Source organism: Notechis scutatus, chromosome 1 (assembly GCF_049901735.1).
Source record: "Notechis scutatus isolate UNSWTSFEM ecotype Mainland chromosome 1, rNotScu1.2, whole genome shotgun sequence".
Classification (NCBI taxonomy): Eukaryota; Metazoa; Chordata; class Lepidosauria; order Squamata; family Elapidae; genus Notechis; species Notechis scutatus.
Genome location: NC_142009.1, coordinates 57,301,816 through 57,321,224, shown reverse-complemented (window position 1 = coordinate 57,321,224; position 19,409 = coordinate 57,301,816). Strand labels below are relative to the sequence as shown.

At 38.9% G+C, this 19,409-nt stretch overlaps 1 protein-coding gene across 6 annotated transcripts in view; it reads left to right on the top strand.

The window, feature by feature from the left end:
• The window catches only part of LCLAT1 (lysocardiolipin acyltransferase 1), a 69,637-nt gene that overhangs the window by 15,685 nt on the left and 34,543 nt on the right, over positions 1-19,409 (top strand). For 5 of the 6 annotated variants that reach the window (XM_087965214.1, XM_026681803.2, XM_087965232.1 and 2 more), the window contains 4 exons: positions 3,001-3,169; positions 10,250-10,448; positions 13,312-13,458; positions 15,069-15,185. In XM_087965214.1, the coding sequence (XP_087821340.1) occupies positions 3,001-3,169; positions 10,250-10,448; positions 13,312-13,458; positions 15,069-15,185 (632 nt within the window). The remainder of the gene's footprint in view (positions 1-3,000; positions 3,170-10,249; positions 10,449-13,311; positions 13,459-15,068; positions 15,186-19,409) is intronic. The other variant, XM_087965236.1, reaches the window with a different exon arrangement.

The window sequence follows — 19,409 nt, the reverse complement described above, 5'->3', positions numbered from 1 at the left end:
AGGATAGTGCACACTGAATAATGACTGAAATGGTGATCATTTGACTGAGAGATCCTGCAAAGTTTGCAAATGGTTATAAGTGGTCTATAAAAGTATTTTCTTCAGCAATGGCATGACTTCAAAGACTTGCTGAACATACATGATCAGTAAGTGAATACTAATTGTAATCATTGTAATCTGATAATTTGGGATTTATGTACTTTCTGAGATCCATGGAAAAGTGTTTTTTTTTCTTTAACGCAAATATAAGATGTAGATAATGCAAACAGAGCATGTTTTGCTCTTAATAAAATATGAAGTTTATTCCCATAGCCCCCAATCTAAAATTGCACTCATTCAATGATTGAAAAAAGGGTATATGTATTTGTCCAGTTTATACCTTGAGCTAGGGAATTGTGGGCTCTTTGTGTTTCTAGTGCATTGTTTACATATGCATTTCTTTCTTATGCTTTTTTAAATACTTTGACCACTAAAATGTGGTTCCATTGTTTCATTGTAAAGTGTAAAAGCAAAGAAAGCTTCAGAGGGTGAGCAAGCAAGTACCATCTGCATACAAGTTTTAACATATAGGGTATTACCTTACACTTAAATTGAGTTGGATTGTTTGTTCTGGCTCGGTTCTCTTATCCTTTTAGTATAAGATATTGTGTAATATTTTAAAGTTTATTGAAAAATGGATTGTTGGATGGGGTTTCTGCTTAGTAATTGACTAAAGAATAAACTGAAATTTTAGTACCTCTAAAGATTAAGAAAAGTTTTTTTGCTAGTTGCTATAAACTGAAATACTACCCTGATCAAATTTAGTAATTTGATGAAACCTAATTTTATTTGTTGGCTCAAGTCATTTGTCATATACCAAAAAGGTAATTCTATTTAACAGACTTCTCTTCTCTTCTCTTCTCTTCTCTTCTCTTCTCTTCTCTTCTCTTCTCTTCCCTTCCCTTCCCTTCCCTTCCCTTCCCTTCCCTTCCCTTCCCTTCCCTTCCCTTCCCTTCCCTTTCTCCTTTCCCCTCCCTTCCTTCCTCCCCTTCCTTCCCCTCCCCTCCTCTCCTCTCCTTTTCTCTTGCAATTGGTCTAGAAGACAGCTTGTGGCATTTGTGGTACTGCTGATCATTTGTAAGCTGGAATTGCACAGTAAAGTTGGTCAAATTATGCAGATCTTTCGACATCTTTAATTTTAGAAACAAAAGGACCTCTTTTTAATCAGATATTAAGAATGGATCTCATATTTTTTCATGTCTTTTATGAAATTGGTGGCTGAATGGGAACTGAAAAATTATTAAGTGATCTGAATTAGGTTTCTTATTTTTGTAACTTCTAACAAGGTGTGACTTGTAAGAAACATGTTTTGTGATTTCATTATGTAAAGGGCAGAAGTAAAGAAACCAAATATGTAAACTATCAAAGTAAATATTGTTTAAGTATCTTGTAGACAGAAGAAAAAAATCGATTACCATTTCAGTGAAATCTCAATGTAATGGACTAATTGAGAAGGAGAGGGGTTTTTTTTCTCTTTTGCATCAAAATATCTGAAAACCTAGAAGAAACAACAAATTTGTCATGGAAACATATAATGTTTCTATTTCACATAATAGAGTTTGTCACAAACAAGAGGGTAGGATTAAGCTGCCATAACCTTAATTGTTCATTTTATGGAAGAAAAAGTATTCTATACATGTGGTATAGAATATGATGAAAGCGTAGTATGTTTTAAGTTGTAGAGAACTTATATATTGATATGCTGATGTTTCATAAAACCTGAGCACTTCATCCAAGAAAAAGTGAGGCTTTCAACTACGTGTGGATCTAGCAGGATTAATATGATGATTATTATTGTCATTATTTACCTGTACTTTGAAAACAATATGCAAAGCTAAAGGGTTTTAGAATCTTAGAATCCGTGGATATGATTTTAGATAAATTGCAAAGAGAAAAAAAAAACAATTGTACTCTTGCCCTCTTCATGCTCATGTTCATATTCTGATACCGGTATTTATCATCCACCTCCTAAACCCATCCTTTTTATGAATGTGTATGTTGTTTAGAAAATTTGTTAAATGCTGAACTGATTTTACAGTCAACTTGTGTTTGTATATTATTCAATTTGTCTAGATACCTTCTGAACAATGTGTTGTTAGTGGAACTGAAATTCCAACAAGTTAGCCAGATTGCTTTTCCACTGCTATTTTCCCCCTAAAATTGAAAACATCAGTTTCCTGTCTGTCCAGTGCAAATTCTTGCATGTAATTTTAAACTGATCTTTTAGAGAGCTTCCAGAGTTGTGAACAAGAGCACCCTCTTACTTTTTACAAATATCTAGTTTAATACTGTAATAAATAATGGGAGAGAGCCTGTTTATAGTTTGTAATTTGGAAAACTAGTGTTTCCAAATTTGTTTAATGATAGGAAGTTGCCTACTAAGATACTAAGATGGAAACATTCCTAACAAATGATAGGATGTTCTGGAATTGAGTCACATTTAATCAGAAAAACAGTTTTTAAAGCATCCAATTTGTTAAGTATTAGATGTTTATCATGGAATTGATGCATATTTTGTAAGAGTAATTAAGTTTGACATGCATTGAATTTATTTGAAAGTGTATTGCAACCATGATTTTGGCCAGTAGCACTCTTTTCAGTAGAAGAGGTGCAGAATTTAGAAAATGCCACTGTTTCTAAATAGTTAAAATATCAAAAATAATTCTTTGAATCAGTTCAGAGATAGTCTGTTCAGAGTCAGTTCATTTCCAAAATAAATATTTGGGCTACTGGTATCACCAGCTGATATACTAACTATCAGTTGGTATATCATTTTTATTCCTTGGCATGTATAAATTATTTATCGGTGTACATAAATTACTGCTTTTATTTAATGTGTATAAAAAAAAAAACTAGAAACAAAAATAGAAAACCACCACTAGAAAGCCCAGAAAAGATACTGTTTGGGGAAGAAGTTAGCATTAAAGCTGTTTACCAAATCCTTGTTCCATTGTATTTCAGAACCATGGTGCTATGGAAAGGAATTTATTTTGTACTTGCACTATTTTTGGGAAGTTTTTTTGGAAGCATCTTCATGCTTGGTCCCCTACTGCCACTGATGTCTATTTCCCCAGCTTGGTATCGCTGGCTTACTGATCGTGTTGTGGCCACTTGGTTTACACTTCCAGTGGTAAGTTGCTTATGTCTGTAATTTATAAACTCCTCCCCACCCCACTCCCATGTCTCCAAAATAATATATTACTTGTGGCATGCCAGATAATATGCTTTAAAGCTGAGTGTAAAATGTTTAAACAAGATTAGTATACTAGCTTTGGATTGGTGAATAAATGCCAACTATGCTAGATAAAATGTTTGGACATTGGTTGCAGAATTACTTTTTCATCACTGTCATAACTGTGAATGATCACTGTGTGAGGCAGAGTCAGTCCAGGAGGAGATTAGAATCAACTGTATCCAAAGTCTTTGAAAGATCAAGGAGATATAATATGTAGGAAGAATGTGCAGTCCCCATCCTGTTTCTATTAGAAGTTATCAACAAATGCAAACAATGCTGTTGGGTCCCATACCCAGAAGTCAAACTAGACTGAAAGTGGTATAAATGGATCTTCCTTTTTTCAGGATTCTGGGAAGCTGTAGCATGACTACTTTCTCAGCAAGTTTCCTTAAAAAGGGAAATTAGAGCTGAAAATTGTCCAGCGTGGTCCAGAAATAGCTTCTTGAGCTTTCTTTAATTGTTGGTGGGGCCACCCACTCTTTCAAGTATAATCCCTCCTCCCAAGGCTCAATAACATATTGTCTCCCAGGAAGCCTTGACTAATTAGGAGAATCATAGCTCTAAAACTTAGGAGGCCAAGTTAATAGTTCCAAAAAGCCTGTTTACTTCATTAGGACTATCAGGATCAAATTCATCCCAGATAACCAGGTTATGGAAATTTGATTGGCTGTTGAGGAACTTAGTGCCAAAGGACTTAATAATATTAGCTCTTAAGCTATGCGAAGCTTTGATTCAATTATTCCTTTAAACTGATTGTTGATTCAATGCATTAAATTGGTTCCTTTGAATTATTCAACATTTCAGTGAACTTTTGCGCATGTATACTCTCACTTTTAATCTAATTGACTATTTGAATTGGCAATTTGTCTACTCCTAAGAAACAGAATATGAAATTTGCAAAATAGGGAAACATTGCCCATTTCTATTCTGAATGGGTTTGCTGTTTTTTGCAAAGTGTGTAATATTGCAGCCAGTACAAATGAAGAGGAGGGTTAGCTCATTCCTTTAACTGAAAATACCTAGAGCTTTCAGACTCCAGAGTTATATGTAAAACCTTTTCCCTCAAAAAGTATCTGTAGCAAGTGTGATTGTGGAGGACGGTTATGAAGGAAAAATGGCTCTTCTGGCTTTCATTATTTTCTAAAAATACTGTCAACAAATGATTTCAGAAATCTGTTGCTTTATTGAGTGCCAAGTAAGATAAGCAAACTAAAATCCCAGGGGTTTAAGTTAAAAACTTTTCCATGGTGAATCTGAGGGAGGAGCCCATATAGACCATTCCCCTACAAGTTGGGGCTCCTGATGGGTAGAACTGAAAAGTGAAGATACCCAACAAAACTGGGAAGTAGTGTAGGTGTAGGTAAGGCCCTCAGAATGTTACTAAATCACATCTTAAAGTAGTTCCACTCAAACAAAGAATGAAGCATACTAGGAATTGTAATTTAAATATAATAAGGAGAGCTGTTAGTCCTCCCCTCTTGCTTTTACATGTTGGGTAAGAAATACATTCCATTGGATTAAATTGTACTTTCCCCTAAAAAAGTATACATACCGTATTTGCTGGCGTATAAGACGACTGGGCGTATAAGACGACCCCCCCAACATTTCCACTCAAAATATAGAGTTTGTTATATACTCGCCGTATAAGACTACCCCTCTTCCACACACCTTCCACTTTTGCACTTTTTTTTTTTTTTGACGCACTTTTCTGCTTTGGACAATTTTGAAATGAGCTAATCCAATTTTGAACCAAGAATATGCCAATAGCTATGGAGTTTAGAAATGAGTTTAAAAATATTTTTCATTGCTTACCATTAAGCGTAAAATATGTTGTAAATAAAATGAGAACACAGGAAACGTTCTCTTCTCAATACAGCTGATCTCTCTCTCTCTCTCTCTCTCTCTCTCTCTCTCTCACACACACACACACACACACACACACACCCCAAAAACCCGGACACTGAAAAGGCTGCCAAGGAACAGTATATTCAATGCCTTCTCTTTAATCAAGAAACAAGGAATTCCTTAGAATCTTTTTTTTTTCCCCAAGTGGCCCTCTTTAAAAAAATATATGGAGGTAACACTTTCATTCAAAAAGTCTTCCAGTATCTGGAGTCGCTCAGACATATTGAAGTGAGGCAGGAGAGTAAGTGAAATTTGAAATGATCCAGCTACAGTTTTCTTCCCCTCCCGTCCGAAGGCCATTATCTCCACATCAAACGAACGAGGGGAGGCAAAGAAGCCAAACACGCTAAAAGGATCTCTTTATTTTCCTACACAAGGTCACACCTACTTTTCCGCATTCAAAGGACAACCTCTCCTCACCACCACCACACACACACACACCCCCAATACCCGCAAACAATGTTCTGGGCATTAATCACCATTGCTACATTAACCTGGTAAATTTATACCCTGCCTCCCCACTGTTGCTTTGACGGCAGGATTTCACACAGCGGGCGCTCGCTCGCTCTCTTCTCCGCTCTCCCACCGTTCGCACATGTTGGAAGCACCGTAAAACCTGATAACCCACCCGGGGCTCCCCATCCTTAACCTACAGCCGCCCGCATGCAAAACCTGCGTGCAAAAAGAAAAAAAAAGAAAAGTACGCCGCACGTGAGGATCTTCGAATCCTCTCCTCCCCACACCGCTAAGGAAGGAAGAGGGGAAAGGTTGCGCAGCGCGTGGCGAGTGACACCCGCCACACACACACACACATACACACACACACCGCTCCCCCAGCCTCCTCCCGGCTGCAACTCAAGCTCGAAGTGGGAGTCGGAGTCCTCCCGGCGTATAAGACGACCCCCACTTGGAGGCATGTTTTTCAGGGCAAAAACGTCGTCTTATACGCCGGCAAATCTGGTGAGCTTCTGTGAGTTAGCCATTTTCTGCAAAGAAAAAATTGAAAATTAACTGGAAGAACATTGGACAGTAAAAGACAGTGGCTATTTCTTTGAAATAATTGTTACCCAGAATTTACTAAGAAGAGTATCAAAAAAGTTCAACCATTAAAAAAAGTTTTATTCTATTTTGGAATGGAAAATACAATGATACTTGATTTGTTATACATTGTCCATAAAATCCTAAACTACATTTATTTGTGTTTTCTTCATTTAGGTAATGTGCATTATTTTATTTGAGAAATTTGATAAATAGGATTTCTGCTAACATTACTTCAGTGAGCCTCAGTGGCTTACTGTCTGTTAGCCCCATCAAGTAGATTAGACCAAGAATCAACTCCACAGAAGGACTGAAACTCTTTTTATCGAATCTACTTGTATTTTATTATTACAATACAATCTATTTTATTCACTGTAATAATATAATGACAAGTCTAATTGTGCTATCCCTTCTCCCATTCTTATAATCATTTAATTAGGGAGGTTGTCTGTATAGGCCTCTTACACATTTTTTGGCTTATAGACTTAAAATAATGTTTTTATCTCTCATTGCTTTGATAAAAAGATCTTGCCTTTGTCTGGGTTACCTGGCTTATTCTATACTGTCAAGTCTCCTCTCTTCAGGATACTTACCCTTTGTCTGCTCAGACAATTTTACTCCCTAGATTTTAGTTTTATCCACACCTAAATCTTGTTTTCCTCTTTTTAAAACTAATCTAGATAAGTGGTTGGTCTATCTTCCACTTTTTAACGTCACCAGGCAGATTTGTCAGTAGAAATCTTAAGTATTCATATTAAGCCAGGTTATACAAGCTTTTTGAGCCAGTTTGTTAAAGGCATCATGCTATATATCCTGAAACCTTGAGTTCTAGTCCTGTCTTGGGCACAAAGCCAACTGGGTGGCCTTGAGTCAGCCTCTTTACCTCTTTACCTAGGAATTAGGCAATGGCAAACCACTTCTGAAAATTTTTGCCAAGAAAACTGAAGGGACTTGTCTAGGCCATCTCTGAAAATCAGACATAATTGAATTAAATTTTTACAAAATGCAAGCAATAATCTTATAGTAAAACTTTTAATGTGTAAAAGGTAGCGGTTTTCCTTGCATATACGTGCTAGTTGTTCCCGACTCTAGGGGAGGATACTCATCTCTGTTTCAAAACCGAAGAGCCAGTGCTGTCCGAAGATGTTTCCATGGTCATATGGCTGGCATGACTAAATGCCGAAGGCGCACGGAATGCTGTTACCTTCCCACCAAAGTGGTCCCTATTTTTCTACTTGCATTTTTACATGCTTTCAAATTGCTAGGTTAGCAGAAGCTGGGACAAGTAACGGGAGCTACGGGATTCGAACCGCTGAACTGCCGACTTTTCTGATCAACAAGCTCAGCGTCTTAGCCACTGAGCCACCACATCCCCTATTTTAATTTTAATATTTTATTTTAACATGGAGATAAATCAGTGTTTGTAAAACAGCTTTATATAAACACAGACTCTTTTCTTCCTAAGTGTAGGATTTATTTGTCTCCCTAAGTAATAATAGCCTTTAGAAGACTCAACAATATGCAATTTTCTGTCATCTCCAAATGGATTCTAAATGTCTAATACATCAAATGTACATTAGATACTTCTGGATTCCATTATATTTGTTTATCTTGCTCTTGCCTAAAAGCCTGCAAAGTATTTAGCATATGTCCCACCCTACAATGTCACTAGCGTTCTCATCCTGTGCATTCTTTAATCCAAGCCAGAGGAAGTCTGATGTAGGAAAACCACAGAACTCCTAAGTAAGAGCCCCTGGAAGTCATAGACAACCCAGCAGCATGGCACAAAGCCACAGTGCCTGGGGACCTCAGCCACTCTGACCACATTGCATTCACAGTCTCCTGCCACCCTGTGTTTGTCACTGCAACTGACTTTTAATCTTCTTGCTCCAACTACTGATGAGGTGTGCCCACTCTGGCACTTCATAATGGAGCTGCTGGCCATGCAAGGCCATCTTCCCCAGGTCTTGCAAGGAAACCACTGTGTGTGACCTTGGGAAGAAAGCCTCTGAGAGCCAGCAGTTGCATTGAGAAAGACCATTTTGGTCAGATATGGTGTTGGGGGTCCGCAAAGTACAGGAAGGCGCAATGGCACAGATGGAGGGGTAAGATACATGGGAAGGGGACGATGAAGTGTTCTTGTGGCTGTAAATGCAGGGCATGCTGCCAAACATCTGAATTTTGATCACATGACAATAGGGGCACTGCAGTGACAGCATCTTTGTAGACCAGTTGCAAGTCCTTTTGTTCAGCAGCAATGTAACTTTGAACTGTTACTGAAGAAATGGTTGTAATTTGAAAATTGCCAGTATAAAAATATGGTGGCAAACTGCCGTATCATCAAAATATAACTTCCCATTTTCTTTTCAAAAGGAAAGCAAGAGAAAAAAAATGTTTTAAAATATCCAATACTTTCCAAAGCCTTTTACTGAGGTCTGCAAAGTAGTATCTCCCAGAATAGTCCTTGGTCATTGGCTGCCCAAACAATGCCTACTTAACTACCGTACTTTCTGGATTATGGCTCTGCCACAAGCACCAACTCAGTGCAGTGCAAAAAGGTTCATGTGAAAAAGATGTTCACGATTTTATAACTAAATATGTCTAATTTGAAACAGTATGTCTGTTTTCTGTTTCTTTTACAACATAACTAAAGTTGCTTTCAGACCATGTGGTGATTCAGTAAGACACGGTTTCAGTGTTTAGCAAGTAAGGATTGCCCCACAGTTCTCCAACATTTTCTTTCATCTTCTTCTGTGGTTGAACAATATGCCAACCCTCAAATTAAGCTAAGTTTCCACTGGAGTTTGAAGAAATACTGAAAATTATTGATTTACTCCTTTAGACTATAACTCCCATATGTATCAACAATCCCTTAAATAGAGATTGAAAAATTAACTTCTCCCACATTTCTGTCTACAAGTATCTTGTGTACTTATTGTTCCTTTCTTTTGTAGCCTAGAGCAGGATTAGGCAACCTTTTTGGCTAGTGGAGAGCTTTAGAATTTTAAAAACTTCTCTGGGTACTCTCACAAAGTGGTTGCCTTGGGAACAAATCCAGTTATAAAACATATATACCAAGGCAAATTGGTCTCTGTGATTATCTGTACCCCAGTTTAACTTTCTTTTTTGCTGGGCTCGATACTTGCTTGGTGTTCTAAAAAGATTTTTGGAGGCTTCTGGGAGGCCTATATTATAAAACAGAAACTTGAAATGGTTTACAAAAACTATAAAAACATCCCAAAAATTAAAGCAAAATACAACAGGTGTAAAAGAAGAATAAAATTAATTCATTATATAAACTTTCTTTTAAATGTGTATGAAAATACAGGAAGCATTTCAAGAACCTGTTTGAATATTTTTTTAATATATAAAATAAAAATAAAGTCAGATGGAGCCCTGTAAATACCAGGGAGACATCTGTGGATATTGTAGTCCTTGTTACATAAAATTCAAGTTCAGAACCGGATAAAACTTTTTTTTAATTGTTTAGATTTTATCCCATCCTTTTTTTATGAAGAACTAGGTAGCGAGCATACTTAATATTCCTCCTTCCTCTTATTTTCCCTACAACAATCTGGAGGTGAATAGGGCTGAGAGTCACTGTCCCAAAGTCACCCATCTGGTTTTTCATGCCTAAAACAGAACTAGAACTCACATCCTCTGAAGTAGAGTAACACTTTATTCAGATCAGTTATCTCCAGTGATACAGAATCCATACATAAAACTTTTGAAGTAAAAGTATTGACCAAAGCATTTGCTGATGTATTCGGTTCACCTTGCATAGTCATGCAGTTGCTATTATATTCATTTATGCAGTTATATTATTGTGAAAAGTTTTTTTTCAAATTCTTCAGGTTAATTATAATTTTTGAAAGAAAAAAAACTATATTTGTGGAGGTAAGCATAGACTAGTCGAAGGTTTTAGTGCAATGTAATGGATTTTTTTAAAAAAATTAATCAGTGTTAATATTTGCTTTGAGATATTTAGCTCATTTGTAGGATGGTCATATAATATTTTAGTTTTTTATCTAGGCCCTGCTGGAGATAGTGTTTGGGTCAAAAGTAGTCATAACAGGTGATGGATTCATCCCCGGAGAAAGAAGTGTCATAATCATGAATCATCGAACACGAATGGATTGGATGTTTTTATGGAGTTGTTTGCTGAGATATAGCTACCTCCGACTTGAAAAAATCTGCCTCAAATCTACTCTCAAAGCCATTCCGGGATTTGGTAGGTTATTGATTGATTTACTTATAATATTCTAAAATATGTTATTTTTGTTAACTGCCCTAAGGGCCTCTGGAGCCAAGGACTTCAAATTCTATTTTGTCTTGTCTTATAATTGGAAAGAACAGAACCCAAGTTAGATTACAAATAGGCAGTACTTTCAGATATGGCAAAGGTATCGACAACTACAATTTATATGGGGCAATTATCAAAACATTGCTTTTATTTTGTTTTATCTTTAATGTAATTTCACATCATGCCTAGCTTGTGTAATATATATATTGTTATCTTTTTCAAAACTAATAAGTAGAGCTGGTTGTTTTTAAATAGAATTACATTGTCCTGGGCTTGTTGGATGGTTTTTCCAGAGAATTAGCTGCTATTTGATGAAGAGAAGGTAGCACAATGAGTGTGGTGCCCAAGGAAAAGAGGCCAAAGAGTTCCTGGTTGATTGAAGATGTAACACAATGTGCCAATGACAATGTAATAGATTATGGTACCTTTAATGTGAAAACTGTTGATGGTGACATGGGAGCAAATAAGGATGCCCTTTCCTAAAAATCCATAGCAATAGCTATAACAGCCCTCAAACAGGGTCACCAGCAACTCAAAGTGTTGTCAATGTGAAGAGGCACGTATGTGCCCAGCCACAGAACAAGTACCTGAGAGCTAAAGAATTTTCCCTCACCTATTGAGAGAAAGTAAAGAATGTCAACACTCAATAAATAATTAAGGCTAATTAAGGGAGAGAAGGGGTAAAAGGTTAATTGAACAAAGACAGAAATATAAGAAAAGAAACATAGGAGCAAAGATAAAGCAATTTGGAATGTGAGAATAGTATAGAAATACATGTTTATTAGGATAGAATAGATATGAAGATGGGTTGTGCAATAAAATCCTTGTAAATAGGAGTCTACATACTGTTCAAAGACTGAAGCAACACAGTTTATTTTGCAACAGTCCATTTATAGTTAAAGTGATTTCCCAACCAGGAATACCTTGTATTTTTGCTTGAATGTGTCATTATACTTGTACTTACCATTACCATCATATCCATAATTCTTCAGAGGGAGGTCTGTTGTTATAACGTGCAAGCCAGTATCTGAATAGGGTCAAAGATTTTGTATGTGTGTGTGTGTCCTGTGTCCCTTTAAACCTGGTATAAATAGCTTGTGGTTTGCTTTGTGGATTGTAGGTGATGACCTTTTAAAGTGAAAGTCTGATCAATAGTGTCATATGATGTCTTCCAGCAATTCTATCAGGAGCTGTCAGACTTAGAGTTACTTAGAGTTATTTATATTGTGAATTAGCTTTGAGTCCACATGCTGGAAAATGTTTCTTATAATGTTATCATTTTTACTGAATTGTTTATACCAGAAATATGGATATCGAAATCTTTTTTTTTTTTTTTTTGCAATGTGAATTTTAATGCTGATTCAGATAAGGGGGAAGAGCATGAGTTTTATAGAAATGGGAAATAAGATAGTTTTGCAGTTATCTAATTTGATAATTAATCAAGTCTAAATCTCAATCCAGTTTTTTCAGTGAAATCTTTGTTAGAAAAAATAGCACCACTAGCAACTTCAATGGAACAAAACTCATTTAAATCACAATTTCATTTTAAGTATTTTGATAACATTTCTTCTGGTTTCCCTCTTGGTTGTTGCAATCCAGCATTGAAGTTTGACCTAGAACTGATTGCACAGCCACTTCCCCAAAAATTGTGTGTATGTGTAATTTTTGATTTTCAGAAATATTCATGAAACAAGCTTCTTTTGCCTCATCAACACTATAGTGCTACAAAACCTGATCTGTAGACCAATCTCTTACGTTTTATAACAACGTCCCCAGCCTCTGGTCCAGGCTGTGGCCCATTGGGAACCGGTCTGGGCAAGCGGTGTGCAAGTGTGTGAAGCTGCATTTGCACAAGTGGCATATGCACATGCGGAACCATCTCCTCCCCTTTCCCTCTCCTGCCAGAAATATCAAGTATCTGGCTGTTTTATAATAAAAAAAAAACAATTGAAATTTGATGAAACACGAGATCATCTTGTAGTACCAATACATCCTGAGGGTACCAAATTGGAAAAAACTTTGCTCAGTTATTAGTAACAAGAGAAATGGTTAATGGTAAATAGTGCAGAAGTCTATTAATAAAAAACAGAATTTGGAAAGGGTTGATATGGTTCTGCTATTTTTTGCCATTTTTAAAACAATAATTAAAAGTATATATGTTAGTTCTATATTTAATATCTAATTCTCTAATGTGCTAACACACATGTATATTTCATAATGTTGAAGGGTTTAATGTTTAAACTCAGTTCAGAAGGAAAATGGAAGTAATGGCATGCATTTTTTGCAAACTTTGACAATTTGGTTAGACATCTGTTTCCTCTTAAAAATCATCCTTAAGGAACAAAATGTAGAATTTATACCAGTAGAAATATAAGTTTCTAATTAGCCCTTAACATCAGCAGAATGGGAAAGGGGGGTCGTTTTTTCCTGTACCCCCTTCAAAGTCTCCTTAAAAATAGATTATGAAACATTTTCTTAAAATAATTTATAAGAAGAAATTTCCATTCTTTGGGATCAAGCCATTGTTGCTGCAACATTTTATTGTATGAATGAAGATTTGATTTTAAAAAGAAACAGTTAACACAAGTCTTGCTTTTCCACAAGTTTTAACATATCTCAAAATCTTTGTTTTTAATATAATCATAGATACTATGATTTTTTTTTACTAATAAATATGTTGAGTTCTTATATTAAACCATCTTTGTATACTTTGGGAACCTAAATCACGTTCAGGCACCATCCAAATAAATAACTAATTCAGTGTTTAAAAAATTCTTCAAATTTGTTTTAGGTTGGGCCATGCAGGTTGCTGCCTTCATTTTCATTCAGAGGAAATGGGAAGAAGACAAACTTCATTTTGGAAATATGCTGGATTATTTTTGTGATATCCATGAACCACTGCAGCTTCTCATCTTTCCTGAAGGAACCGATCTCACAGGTACATCAGGGTTACTTAATTTAATGTTCCACATTCATTCTTAGAATGTGTTGGCAAGCAAAATAATGCTATATAATGTGAAGTAAAGAGTAGTTCTTTCCCATCTCTGTGCTTAGTAATGACTAGAATAAATAAGTAAAGTTAAATGTTTACTTTTGCTTGTATTAAATAAATAGCAAAAAAAATATTTTTGTAAATCTGATAATAGAATTAGTAGAATATTTATGATGAGGCATATCTAAGATCTTTTTGGCATGATTTTATATCATACTAAGTTGTTTTATGTATAATTTTCTGTTTTATATAGATTTAAAATGTTTAAAGTGAAAAAAAGTAACATTTTATCTTCAGTTTTTATTTTTTGTCTTATTTTATTAGTTTTTCAGGCATTGTTAGTTGTTTTTCATACTTTTAAGGATGGTGATAATATTACTCCATTTAAGTATAGGAAAAGAAACATGAAACTTGTTTTGAAGAATTCTGTTGTTTGGTTTGATTTGGTTTTTAATGTTAATATACTGAATAGAGAAGATTGTACTTCCTCACAAGTCTTGACATGTATCATAGGTCTTTGCTACTGCTGTTTCTCATTATATTATTCTTTCTGGATGCATAATGTCCCAAACATTTCCTGTTCATAAAAAGCATACCAACAAAATTTAGTCTCTGAACTTAACCTAGAGCTTTCATTCCTCCTGTTGGATTTGCAAGAGGCAACCTGGTAGGCTGTTTGAAAGATTGGTTTTTTCATAAAAACAAACAAACAAACCACAATCTGTGCTTCTTGGTTAATGGAAATTAATATCTAAGTTTGTAAGATTTTCTCACGTACTGCTTATCGGTATGGAGTCCTAGATTCCTGCTTGCTGTGCTTCATTGCCTATTCATTCTTAATGAAAAGCAGAAATAATGTCTATTGAATATAACACTGGGGTCCTGGATCAGTAATCCTAGAAGACCTAATAGATAGATTCTAGGTCAGTGGTGGCTAACCTTTTTCATCTCCCGTGCCGAAAATTGTGTGTGCGCTTGTGTACCAGCACCCAGAAGGCAATGTGCATGCCCCCCACATGCCCGCACATGGTCCCTGCACATGCACATGTGACCCCTCCACACGCACTACATGTCTCTGCGCATGTGCGTGCGTCTTCCCTGCCCCGCCCCCCCCCCCCACGCATGCACGCCAGATACCCGACAATCAGCTGTCAGGCAGGTGGCAGTGGGGCTCTTCCGGGCAACCTCTCGCATGCCGGCAGAAGTAGCTCTGCATGCCACTTCTGGCACGCATGCCATAGGTTTGCCATCACGGTTCTAGGTGTTGTTGCTGATTCAGCCTTTGGACTAGGTCCTGCAATTTTTGAAACCCTTTTGACCCAAGACATACCGTGACTGCAGCTCTCTCCTGACAGTTGTATTCTGTATTGTAAGAATTGGACTTTGGGAGTATAGCTTAACTATGTTTATGTAAGAAAGTGACAGAAGTATTTTTTAATGATTTTTATTGAAATAAATGCATTCTATTATAATGTCTTTGATTCTTTATTCTAGTGATGTTCTCTGTAATGCTGAAATTTAAGGCATTTTGTTTTTCCTACTACTTTTCTCTGTAGATGAAACTAAAGCCCGTAGTGATACATTTGCTGAAAAAAATGGACTTCAGAAGTATGAATATGTCTTGCACCCAAGAACTACAGGCTTCACTTTTATAGTGGATCGTTTAAGAGATGGTAATGCATGTTCAGATGCATTTTCTTCCTTTCTTTTCAAAATAATGTATTTTAGATAAGAAATGGTGGTGGTGGCTAATTACTTTGAACCATTGCTCTAAAATATCTTTTAAAAAGGTTTGTGTGTTTCAATAGATTTCCTTCCTTATTTATTCAGGGAAACTTTTTCCATGCTTAAAATAGGAAGTAATTTGATCACTTCCAATTAAATTGCCAGCATTGTGTCATATTAAATTGCTTCCATTTTCTAGGTGAATTTTGCATTCTGAAGTAAGGAAATACATACAATTAAGTTTGGTATTGAGGCAAAATATACTTTTGTAGGTTTTGCTGCAGTTTTCTGCCCTATCAGATTGTTATAATGTCAAAACAGTATTACTAAAATTATCCACAACATAAAGTAAGAATTCAAATCATTTATAGCCTCTTTGGTGAAGTGAGCTATAAAAGCAACTTAATGTCAAGTTTCCGACTAACGATCCCAGGCAAATCAGAACTCTGAGGCTACTCATTTCCTCAAAAAACTTCTTTATTAGGGACATCATATTGGCATGCTTAGTGGAAAACTAATTCTGAATCTTTCCCTTGGTTTTAACATAATTAAAGCTAGGAATAACCCCTTCTCCAAGTGTCACTGGTCATGTTGGCCAATTAGGTTAATCCTCAGGCACTATTCTCCTCCTCCCATTGCCTGGGAGATGACCTTGGTTCCCACAAGAAAGATCTATGTTGTGTCTAGCAAGGCTTTCCAACCTGCACCTCCTTCCTGTAGTGTGTGACAATGATGAACTAGGAAAATGGCTTCTGCCAGGTTTAGTTTGGCGTTGACACTTACAGTAACTGGTCATTTATGTTTTCTAGATTATTGGCAACTATGTGCTAGATGAAGATTGAATCAATTTTGATGATGCCCCAGAATGCTTTGTCCGTTCTCCTGAGAGCCGTTCGGATCATCCAGAGAGTGGGAGGTGCTTCAGTCTACGTCGTTGATGGCTGAGCTCAATCACTGAGGAACGCTCCGCCCTCCATCACGTGGCTCTCTTGCGTTCCCCAGTTTGCGCTCAGCGTCGTCAAGTTAGGCTGTGCATTTCTCACTCCTTGGCCGATCCAAGACTAGCTCTCAGGTTTGAATCTATTTATAGGAAAAAAAAAAACAAGTTATTTCCTTAGCCTTCTGGCGCAGGACTGGGGATTTAAGGGGAGCGCGTTTCTTTCGCCCCCAGGGGTTGTAGAACAGGCGACTTTCGCGCTTCGCGCTAATTCCCCAATTTGATCTCTTGCCTGCCGTTTCTCTCGCTGCGCTTGCAGCAGCTTTACTGATCGCACTGATAAGTGCTGCTGGTATTCCCCCCCACCGCAACGCCGCTCGCCCTAAGAAGGGGCGAAACTTACTGCTTGGCTTCCTCGGCCTCTTTTAAGGCCGGAGAAGTAAAACTTCATTGCCCTGAGCAGCCCGGGACTTTAGAAACGTGGGCGATCGCCTCTAGGCGCCACCACGTGGCGGGCGCCATCTTTAAAAATAAAATAAAATAAAATAAAAGATTGAGGCCTCATAGCTGCGAAGTAACGGCCCTAGCACAGGCCTCTCAGCCTGTAGGGCCTTTGCTAATTGGTACAATTTAGTAATTGTTGGCTTCCGCAGCACGCTCAGGGCAAGTGATTGCAGCCTATCCCTCCCGGTTGTTGCCTGGGAGCTCCAGCTGCCAGAGGCCTCTCTTCCAGCCTCAGGCGTTTAATTCGGATAATTGGCAATCTTTCATTAATAGAGTAATAATAATAATATTTATAATTACAATAATAATAATTATAATAATAATAATATTAATAATAATCATATATTACTAATAATAATATTAGAACAAGAATATTAACAATAGTTCTAATTCTAATAGACATTGGAATATCTGCCTGTATGCAGGTCTAGATATTTCCTCATATATAGGTTTATATTTATACTCACATATAGATAGACCTGAGTGAGTTTATTCCTGTAATTTTTTTCTTATTGATATTGTACCTTAGCATTCCAAGTCTCATTGGATTGTTATCCTGCTTGTGCAGATAAGTATTAAGAATTATTTCAACATCTTTATTACAGAATTTATACATCTAAATTCCAAAAGGGGTGTGGGCCAGCTGAAAGGACACCCACCTTTGTTGTAGGTCGAACCCTTGGCGAGCCAACCGCCTTTAACTGTATTACTGTCCTTTCTTGTACAATGGCAGATGACATTCCACCAAAGGCCCTTCTTTGAAGGCCAAATCCAAATCCTACCACCTGCGCAAACAGGCTAAGGAAACTCCCTAAGGAAACACCTAAAGAGACCTCTAAGGCTTCTCAGAGAGACGCCCTACGACGTCACGGGGCTCTCGAGAGGGAATTTGACAGGAGGTCCAGAGAGACTCAACCGGTACTTCCAGCACCCTCCGCTCCTTCTACCTCCAGACACCCCCTCCTCCAGATTGTTTTTCCGTCTCCAGGCGCAGCCCATCCCAGGGACACCAGGCTCCCGGCCCATCAACCAGACAACCTCCTGAAGCTACTTTCACGCCCACGGCCGCTGGTCTTCGCCAGGAGGAGGCCCCTCATCCGAGATCCCTGTGCACATACAGGCATTGATGGAACGGGCCATTCGCCAGGGGATAGCAGAGGGCCTTCAACAGATGTCCAGGTCTACTCCCCCTCACTGGCGCCCGAACACGACCCACCATCAATGAGGTCCTCGCCTAGATCAGACCCTACTCGTGGTCAGGTACCTTCTCAAAGGGCAGTCCTCTCCCAGAAAGGGAACCGGAGGAGGATATAGAGTATCTAGACCAATTTGGGGGAAGAGGAAATGGAATGGGGGTCTATGCAACAAGAGGAGCCCCTATCGGAGGTAGATCCTATGGAGGGGACATGTCCGAGGATGAGGGTCTCACCGGACCAACCCACTGTTGCGGGCCTGTTCAAGCCCCACATGTTTAAATCCCTTTTATTCAAAGCCAGGAACATCTCTGGCCTGTCGGTGCAAACCTCCTCAGCTCTCCCTCCCGGCAGAAGGTCAGAGGACGCCATCTTTAGTCAACCCGTGGTGGAGGCGGAGGTAATCCCGGCTCCACCCCTATTTCATGACCTGGTCTCAAATCAACTGAATTCTACTAGGGCCCCTCCGCCCCATCCAGCCTGGACAGGAGGTTCTTTAACCTCGAGTCGAGTTTCTGTGACTTACTCAACACCCCGAGGTGGATGAGCCCATTGTTGGGTTGGCCTCCTCGTCCTCCCCCAGTGAACCCCTAGAGGCTCTGAAACCCGAGGACAAGAGGTCCGAGCTCGCCCTACGTGAGAGCTCACCAAGCGGACTCAGGGCCATTAGATCAGCCACTGCGGCTTCTTTCTTCACCAGATCCTCGATCTGGTGGCTTCGGCAACTGAAGCAACATGTTCCCCCCTCCAACACAAGGGCTCACCAGGACATAGCAAAATTGACGGCCGCGGCGGGAATTTTCCGCTGACGCCACCTTCCATGCGGTCAAGTTCTCCGCCCGGGCAATAACGTCCCATGTCACTGCTCGCCGCCTGCTCTGGCTTAAACACTGGCAGGCGGACGTTAAAAACAAAGTTAAGCTGGCTACTGCCCCCATAAAAGGAGACAAACTATTTGGCACGGCTCTGGACCCCTTGCTATCTGAAACCCGGAGCAAGAGAAAATTTCTCCCTCCTCTGTTTCGGAGGTCAGAGTCTAGAAGCCCCCAGCCATTTCGAGAGGCTCCTCCCGTCCTTTCTACCAGTCTCCCTTCCGCCAAGGTACTCGAGACCCCCTCCTCCCGACCGTTCCAGCCCCAGGATCGAACCGATCCGGCCGATAGGAACAGGAGGGGCAGGCTACAGGCGCCCTTTCAGGGGCTCAGGAGGGAGGCCCTTCCGGCGTAGATAGATCCCGTCCCTCCTCCCATCGGCGGTCGCCTCAAGCACTTTGCCGACCGATGGGACTCTTCCACCTCTGATACCTGGGTCCGTGATACCATCAGACTTGGCCTCACGCTCGAATTCAAGAGCGCCCCCTGACTTCTTTCTGGCGCCCCCCTCAAGGGACCCCATCAAACGCAACCTAATGGATTCAGCAATCCATCATCTTCTCCAAATACAGGCCATTCAACCCGTCCCACCCTCCCAGCGGGGCAGGGGTTCTACTCCCACCTTTTTGTAGTCCCCAAATCCTCCGGAGGATGGAGGGCCATCTT